General features: G+C 46.9%; 1 protein-coding gene across 1 annotated transcript in view; it reads right to left on the reverse strand.

The window, feature by feature from the left end:
- The window catches only part of Whamm (WASP homolog associated with actin, golgi membranes and microtubules), a 29,773-nt gene extending 20,723 nt beyond the window's left edge, over window positions 1-9,050 (reverse strand). The window contains exons 1-3 of the mRNA XM_052159651.1: window positions 8,412-9,050; window positions 5,733-5,906; window positions 2,212-2,362 (exon numbers count right to left, since the gene is read on the reverse strand). Of these exons, the coding sequence (XP_052015611.1) occupies window positions 2,212-2,362; window positions 5,733-5,906; window positions 8,412-8,987 (901 nt within the window). The 5' untranslated portion in view covers window positions 8,988-9,050. The remainder of the gene's footprint in view (window positions 1-2,211; window positions 2,363-5,732; window positions 5,907-8,411) is intronic.
- Window positions 9,051-9,480: the final 430 nt, after the last annotated feature.

Consider the following 9,480-nt stretch of genomic DNA (forward strand, 5'->3'; position numbering starts at 1 on the left):
ACTACACCCGGCTCTATGAATTTCTTATATGTGGATATTAACTATTAAGTCAATGATAACCAAGGTACAATCTGTAGAACCAGAGGTTAGTTATAAAGTAAAGGACTAGGGGAGACATTAGATCTCATTAGGAAAGGAAATAGAATAGACAGTTATGGATGGGGGAGTGGCTGGAATGGGAAGATCAAGAGGAGAGAAGGGGATAAGGGAGGAATGGGGAGAGACAGCCATCTGAGGGGTAGTGTGGAAACCTAATTCAGTAGAAGCTTCCTAAAATATTTATGTATATGAAGATGATATAAATAAAATTGCCAAATAATGAGGAGACAGAGCCCCGACTGGCCATCTCCTGTGACAAAATGGAGCTTCCAGTGCCAGTACTGGGTTACATCTAATTGAGTTGTTGGCCAAAGGCGTTCTGTGGGAATTCCCCAAACCTGGGCTGTTGCCAAGATTATAGGTTGCTTGCCACAGCTGATGATGGCAAGGCCTCACTGCTGAAGACAACACCTACAACTCATCCAACACTGAGTCATACCGGTGCATACATTGAGCCTTTGCCCCTAAATTCTAGTGTCTTTGGTACAGGAAGGTAATCTGCATGCTGCTATAAAAGAAACATAAACATCAACCCCGTCACGAAACCTCTGATGTACAATGGTGTCCTACCTGCAAGATATGCTAGGGCAGCGATAGCACAAAGCACAACCAATATCTTACTGACTTCAGTCCCACTCCACCCACTCCAGAAATGGTGCCCATACCCAACATTGCTTGGGTGACCAAACCTGAGATTAGATAGCCCAGGGACTTGGATAAAACGCGCGCGCACGTGTGCAGATGGGAACAAACACAGAGATCCACAGTCAGACATTAGGTAGAGAGTAAGCGACCTTGGAATGCTGAGTCCTAATGGGTGTCTCCATCAAATCCTTCCTCTCAGGGCTCAGGGAACCCAGTGGAAGAAGAGAGTGCGAGAGCCAGAGGGGATGGAGGACACCAGGAGAGCAAGGCCCTCTAATCAACACGATCTGTGAACCTGTGAACGTACGGATTCACAGAGACCGAGGCAGCATGCCCAGGGTTTGCACCAGGTCCTCTGTATTATGGCTTCCTGCCTAGTGTTTTTGTGGGACTCCTGAGTGTGTGAGCACATGGCTCTCTGTTTCTTTTTAAGCTCTTCTGCTTTTGTTTGTTGTTTTGTCCAATTCTAATGTGTTAGTTTTTGTTTTATCTTACAATGTTTTATTTTATTACTATCCCTTAGAAGCCTGCTTATTTCCTAATGAGAGACAGAAAGGGGTTGTCCGACCCAGAGGTAAGGCGGGGAAGGACTGGGAGGAGTGGAGGGAGGGGAAACCATAATCAGGGTTTATTACTTGAGAGCAAATTCCATTTTCAAAAAAAGAAAAAAAGAAAAAAGGAAGGAAGGCAGGAAGGAAGAAAGAAGGCAGGCAGGCAGGCAGGCAGGAAGCTAGCTAGCTTAACAAGTGAATACAAAGCAAGCCCCCCAGGGCTCAGCTTCAGCTCCCCCTGTGGCTTACCTTTTAGATGAAATGGACGCTTTCCTCTCCGAGCTGCTTTTAGTTATGGAGTTTATCACAGCAAAGAGAGCAACCTAGGACAACTGGGACTTCTACCATTCGTTTTAAAAGATATCAAGGGTCACACTTTTTGTGTGTATATTTATATTATTGTATATCATATATACATATGATACCTTAACATGCAGATTGACAGACATAAGATTTCCTATTTGGGGCTGTGATGGACAGAGCACAAGCCTCAGCTAGTGTGACCCTGCCTGGCTGGCCAGCTTCCTTCTCATAAAAAGCTCTCCATGCTCTCCAGGCCCCAGTCCATGGGCTTGACTCGCGTTCTATTTGCCAAGCCCTCTTGAGCCAGAGCCTACTACTCAGTTATGGGCAAGTGTACCTCTCAGGAGGCCTTCCATGAACACCCAGGCAGACCCAACTGCTCTCAGAGCCTTGTTTTTCTTATTTGGTGTTGTATCTTGCCCCTATCACTTATGATGTGCTGAACAAACATGTCTCAGACTTCTCTCTGCTCACCAGGCTGGAAACTCATCATGCGTATCCTTCCGCTGAACTCCCAGCACCCACACTAAATATGCAGCCTGGAACTGAAGATGCATGCACATATTTTTTTAATAAAATAAAAATTACATTTATCTTAGTACAGTGGTTTCACCTGTTAATGCTGTTACTGTTTCCTTAAAATAATTCACAGTGATGTCTTGGATAGAGACCACTGCTTCTTCAGCCCGTCTGGTCCAGTCACTGGCTTCCTTCTGCAGAGCAGCCACCCTCTTAGGACCCAGCTCATCCTCATCCAGGGACTTCTACAAAAGAACGATGTCATGCCATTAGGAGATTTTGAAGTGGCTCTGTGGATTGTTGCGACCACTCTTTACTACTGCTTAATCAGGTCCTGACTGAACATCAATGGGCGGGACTGGGCACCACTGGAGACAAGGGTAGGTGGACTCTGGGTGCACAGGGAAAACACTGACAGACTTTGGAGTACTACAACTGCTCCAGGGTGCTGTTAGGTAATAATACACAGCTGTACAAATGAAGATGTCTGTTGTTCAGCACTCAAGTGTTGCCTTTGCTTAGTTTCTTTAGGAACCTTAAATACTTAGTATTTGAATACTTAAATGCATGAAGTATAGCCACTAAAAAGATATTCACATTTATGTATCCAGGGCGGTGCCACTCATACCTAAGGACTGAAAGTTTGTGAGCCCTGAAATTCACATATGGAAGCCTAAATCCCCCATGTGATGGTATTAAGTCATGAGGATTCAGCCCTATGGTTGGGATTAATACTCTCATAAATAAGAAAAGACATGAGGTCTCTCTGCTCTTTACCATGTAAGGACACATCAGGACAGCCAGATAAACACTAGCAATCAAATTCCCACCAGGTACCAGGTCTGCCAGCACCTTGACCTTCAACTTCGGAGCCACCAGAACTGTAAGGGAAAGGCCTCGTTCACACACTGCCCAGTCTGCAACGCACTGTTCTAACAGTCTGAACTCAGGACTCCTGTGCATCCAGCATCCAGTTTCCTTCCACAAAGGAAAGAATGGGGCATAGCTGGGTTCATGTTATACAAATACAAGTCAAAGCTACAAGATACCACTTCCTACCCTAGAATAAAAAGACAGATGTAACAAGTGCTGAAGGCAGGCATAGTGACACAAGGTAATCTCAGCGTTTGGAAGGCTGAGGCAGGAGAATTGCCATGAATCAAGGCTACTGTGGGTTGTATGGCAATATCTGATCTCAAAAACAGCAAAACATACCAAGAGTTGGTGCTGATACAAAGGTGTTTTGGTGCACTAAAACAGTGAGTGCACTTGATTTGGGCAGCAGTCTGGCAGCCTTCAAAAGGTTAAGCTTTTTAAAAAACCAAAAGCTAAATATTATCATATGACCCAACAGAACTACTTCTTAGTATATACACAAGAAAAAATGAAAGTAAGTGCTGTGGCTGTAATCCCACACAGCAGCCACAGAAAGGTAGAAAGATTGGTGAGTTCAAGGTCATCCTGTGCTACATACATAATGAGCAAACTGAGATCCTGACTCAGAAAAGAAAAAGAAGGGTAGCCACAGGTATGCACACACAGACATTGCCGGCAACATTATTCATATCTCTAAAAGGTGTAAACAAGCCAGTGTCCACCAGGAGTGGAATGGATAAACAAAGGCGGTCATCCTCACCGCGGGGCGTCTGCCAGGACAAAGAAGTGAAGGCTGCCAGCTAAGTGAGGATGCAGTCACAACTGCACACACTGTAGAGTTCTCCTTACCGCACTTCTATGGGCCAGGGAGATGGCTCGGAGGGGAAAGCCTTTGCCTTGCCTGAGTTCAGATTCTAGAACCCACCCAGAGTCCAGATACAGTAACACATGCTCATAATCCAGGTCAATTATGCCAAAATGGGCACTGGAGGCAGGAGGATTCCCAGCGGCTCACAGGTGGGTCACCGAGCCTACACGCTCACACAAACAAGGACATACACATATCATATACAAGGATAAAACGCTAACCATAGTAACATTTCCACAGCAGCCAAATACAGAGGAAAAGTAGATTAGGGATTACATAAAGTTGGAAAATGAGAGATGACTGGTAGGGTATGTGGTTTCCGTTGAGGGTTAAAGGTATTCTAATATTGTAGGTTGGTGAAAGGCCTCAGGGGGTCAAAAACTTCCTGCCATACCTTATGACCTGAGTTCAATCCCCGGAACCCACATGAATAGAAGGAGAAAATCTATTTTACACAAGTGGTCCTCTAACTTCTACATGTGTGCTATGCATGTGTGAGCACGAGCACACACACACACACACACAAACTGTTAAACAAAAAAGTGTTCTAATATTAGAGAGTTAGTAATTGTTATACAACAAAATACACTAAAAACCACTGAAATGCATACTTCTGATGTATAATGTATGAGTAGTATCTCGAAAAGATCACACACACACTGCACTGCACACACACACACACACACACACACTGAGCACATGTGGCTTTGGCAACAGTAATGAGAAGAGCCCCGCCCCGTTGGGGTAGGAAGCACATGTAGCACAGCATCCTGCTGTGGTCATGGAAGTGCCTGTGGAGAGACAGCCAGTGCTGGGAGGAGAGCAAAGAACTGTCTCTTGATTCTACCTGTTTGCACACTAGGCAACACTGATGACACCTTTTCTAAATAGGGTCACCCTAATGCAGTGGTTCTCAACCTGTAGGCTGTGACCCCTTTGAGGATCAAGCAACTCTTTCTGATGGTTACCTAAGACCATCAGAAAACACAGATATTTATATTATGATTTATAACAGTAGCAAAAATTATAGTTTTGTAATTTTGTAGCAACGAACGAATTTTATGGTTGGCAATCACCACAACATGAGGAACTGTACTAAAGGTCATAGCACCAGAAAGGTTGAGAACCACTGCCCTAATCAAAATAACAGCAATTATAAAGTTTAAATTACTCAATTACAATCCGAGGCCCTGCTATTTCAATTTGCCTCCCATTTCTAAGAAATCTACAAGCATCCTTACAGGTGGGAAGTAAGCTAAAGGGGATAACATCACATCAGACAGTCTGTCAGCACGACCAGGGCTAATGCTTCCATACCTGCAGGATTCTAAGGGGCTGAGAAAATGAGCAAAAGCTATCTTCACTTTTAGTCCATGTCCTCTCCTTTGAGGACAAGGTTTACACACTCAGCAAGCCGTCTACCCCTGAGCCACACAGCCCTATACCTTCCCTCATTTTTTATTTTGAAGCTGGGTCTTGCCTCTCTCTCTGTTGCCCAGGAAGGCCTTGCTGAGGCCTACCTCCTGCATGGCTGTACTTACAGGCCTGACCACCAGGCCTGGCTTTTGTTGTTGTTTGTGGTTTTATCAGTACTGAGACAAAGTGCAGGGCCTTGAGCACACTGGGCACGAGGTGTACCACTGACGAACACTGCCTGCAGTCCCAACACTTGGGAGGTAGAGGCAGGAGGATCAAAAATTCAAGGCTAGCCTGAGCTCATTGTAAAGTGAGACCCTGTCTCTAAATAAACTAGTAAATAAATAAAAATTACATATATATATCATCTCAAAGTGAAAGCACACTGAACCTTATATGTGACTAAATTAATAATACAGAGAAGGTAGTAAGATAAAAAATACCAGGAAACATACCAAAATATCAAGCTTACATGAAGTCGCAACTTCTCGCATGTCTCTAAATGGCTGCAGTAAATACTGGAAGAACGTGGTTGCTGTGGTAACTAATTCTTGATAGACTTCATCTTCCATTTGATAAACTTTCATTAATGCTACCATGGTGTTGGCTTTTCCGTGATCTTGAAGAAGCTAGAGGGTAAAATGTAAATAGAGCTTGAATCTAGACATTTATAAAATCATACCAAAAATAAAAGAAACCCAATTTCTTATACTTTATACTTAAAGTATCAATTTTAAAACAACGAATTTAAACTGCATAAACATGAAAATACCCTCCAACCAAAGGCCCAATAACACAATTGTAAAATAAGATGGCTGGTCTGTGGAATACTATTCTCAGAGTCACTCAACACTGTTTTTATGACTATTTAATAATGTGATAATATCATAATTATCATGATGGCTCAAGCCAATAATCCCTGAGCTGGAGGCTAGCCTGGGCTAAATATGAATAGTTCCAGGTCAGCCTGAGCTACGAAGCCAAGATCCTCCTCAAAGAAAACATAAAGACTACACTTCTAATGGACACGATATACTTTGTACAGACATTCGTATGTCCCAGGTGGACAGGTGAATTCCGCACATGAGCAGCTCAATAGTATGAGCTACACTAGAATGTAATAGCAGGGAGTGAACTTGAAGAGAATGTAGCCTTCCGGTATACAGATGTTAGGAATCGGGGGGGGGGGGGGGGGGGGGGTTGTAAAAATATAGGAAATGAAGTGTTGGGAACCAGTGGTGAGCTGGGTCTGGTGGAATGGCTACTCCCGAGATGCTAAGGCAGGAAGCGGCTCCGGCCTTCACTTCACGGCAGCTACTCTGGGAAGCTGAAACTGGTTCAATCCTGGAACAGAAAGCTTCAGGAAAGCATGGTGGACTATCAGGAGAACAGAACAAGACCCGTGAGGCTGACCCGCAGGAGGAAAGGAGTGTAAGCAGAAGACACTAAGCCCACCGGCCGGGCTGGAGTTCAAGGGCAGCCTGGGCAGCTCAGTCAGACGCTGCCTGAGAACATAAAGGGGAGGGAGGTGACTCATGACCGGGGCGCTGGCCCAGCACGCACGAGGCTCAGGTCCAACCTTTAGTACTAGTTAAACAGCCAAGTCTGATATAAAAGTCAGTCTAAGGACCAAACGCTGGCTGGCCTGAAAAATCTCCCATAGTATCCTCATGTTATAAAGTGAAATCAACCCCATGAGGAGCAGGTGTGTGAGTTCATAGAGTGACCCCAGCTGACAAAAGCCCGTAGTCCCACTACTCAGAGGTGGAGGCCGGAGTCACCACAGTGGGAGGGCATCCTGAGCTAAGCGGTGAGTTCTAGGACAGCCTGGGCTATGAGACCCTGTCACAAAACAAGGATCCCACAAACAGAATCCTTCTATAAAGCCATTTTAGTTTACAAGACTGATTCTAGATTTAAGATAATATGCAACAATCGAGATCTGCTGTATGGCTGAATTCTTCTTATACCTCCCCTTCCTCAAAAGAAACACAGCAAACCACTGCTTACTACTGACTCAGACTTAGCTTCAGTTGTTTAGGGACAGCACAAGAGAGCCACTGCCTCATTAGATTAACCTTTCTTGCTTGCTAAATTCATAGAAGAGGGTCTGGCAAATGTGGATAGTTGGATACCTGGGGCAGGTGGTCCCAGGCTAACAAAGGTCTACACAAGCCAGTAACCAGCCTTCCACCATTATCTGTGCTCCAGAACCTACCCGGCTTCCCTGGATGATGGAATGTAACCTGTAAGCCAAATAAGCCCTTTCTGCCCAGAGTCACTTCTGGTCAGGGTGTTCATCACAGCAACAGAAAACAAACTACAACAGTGGTTCAGTAATGAAAAACAGGAAATGGCCAGGGACTGTCCAGAATGTGGACAAAGCCCTGAAACTTGACCTCTTCGGGAAACCTTTGCTGGGGAAAACTTCTACATTCTCCCTAAATCTTTCAGTGAAGTGAAAAGTCTCCTCTCTCTAGGGTCTGTTAAGATTACCGCACAAATAATGAATTTGTGTGTCTCAAACTATTTCCTTCTGGCCCAAAAGAGGCTTCCTGTTGTCGGCATTAAAAGCTGATGAATAAAGTCTCACTTTTATGTTTATTTAATAAAGCTTTCCATTTGCTTGAAGAAAATCTTTATTGCTTGATGAAAAAATAAAACTATCTTTTAAATGGTATGTATCCTGAGACACTTTTAGCCATCCCTGGTCTTCTCCAGAGAACCCCAAATTGCTTCCTCTTAGCTTATGTTTTTATTTCCTTCGGGTATGCCTTGTTTTCAGTTTTACTTTCAATATGTCTTGCCTTTCCCATCATAACATCCTGCTCTGCCAAAACAGGGAAAAGGTGAAGCGCCGGGCCAGGCTCAGAACTGCAAGTAAACTTTTACCTAAACCCAGGGCTGGAGAGGCTGAGGCAGGGGACTGTCCTGAGTTCAAAGACAGCCTGGACTGCAGATTGAGACCCTGTTTCAAAATAAACAAAACACACACACACACACACACCACAACTGTTTCAACTTCAAGGTCCCCACTCTCTCCCAGCTGAGGCGCCGCAGGTGCACTAGCGACGCCCGATGCGCATCACGAGTGTCCCGCCCGCGGACCCGCCCTCGGCTCCGGCACCGCGTACCTGGTGTAGCCGGGTGGCGGTTCGACCCAGACGCGCACGCAGCGTCCTCTCGCGGAACTCGCTCAGGCCCTCGCAGTCTGCCAAGTCACCCGGGGCCGGGAAGAGCACGTCGCGCACGGTGGCGCCGCCGCAGCCGTCGGCCGCCAGGCCCAGGTAGCGCTCCAGCTCTCGGCACAGCTCTTGCATCACCGCGTCGCCAGGGTCCGCAGGCGCCGGCCACAGGAGCGCCCACAGCCCGCGCCCCAGGCCCCAGCCCGCGCCGCTCGCCGCGTCCAGCTCGGGCGGCAGGGGCGGGAAGCAGGGCTCCAGGGCCGGCCACAGCGCAGCCAGCTGCCGGTGCGCGCCGCGGAACCCGGCGGGCGACAGCACCCCGGCCCAGCTGCACCCCTTGTCGCCGGCTTCCTGCCGCTCGCGCCGCCGTCGCTGCGCCGTGCGATCGTGACAGGTGACGGCGAACTGGCCCTCCGCGGCGTTCCAGGCCACCAGGAAACGCAGCTGATGGCGCTCGGGCGCCAGGAACAGGTCCTCGCGCAGCGGCACCCAGCCCTCCAGGCTGTCCGGCTGCTCGCTGTCCATGGCAGCCGAACACCCTTAGACTGCGCCAGGCCACGACATTTTCCGGGAGCCGCTACCGTCAGTCCGAGGCGCCGAAGCTCCCGCCCCCTCATTCTGATAGGCTGTATGCGGGAGGCTGTCCGGGGTTGGTTAAATGAAAGCCAATGAAAAGTCTTTCCGGGGAGGCGGGACAAGGTCTCCTTTTTCACAAGACCGGCGAACCTTGAACTCACTGAGCAAACAAGATTAGCCTTGAGCTTTGAAGAGATCGCCCTGCTTTAGTCTCCCGAGTGTTGGCATTAAAGGCATACAACCCCCATGCTCGGCAAAGATTTTATTTTTAAGCCCATGTATATATGGGCAGGACGACATCGTACAGGTGCCAGAAGAGGGCGTCATATCCCCTAGAACTAGATATGTTATGGGGCTGTTAACAGCCTAATGTACTCTCTAAAAGTAGTGATTCTTAAGTGCTGAGCCATCTCTCCAACATTAAAGTGAGAATTTCCTTAGT

The sequence above is a fragment of the Apodemus sylvaticus genome, chromosome 1 (genome assembly GCF_947179515.1).
Source record: "Apodemus sylvaticus chromosome 1, mApoSyl1.1, whole genome shotgun sequence".
Classification (NCBI taxonomy): Eukaryota; Metazoa; Chordata; class Mammalia; order Rodentia; family Muridae; genus Apodemus; species Apodemus sylvaticus.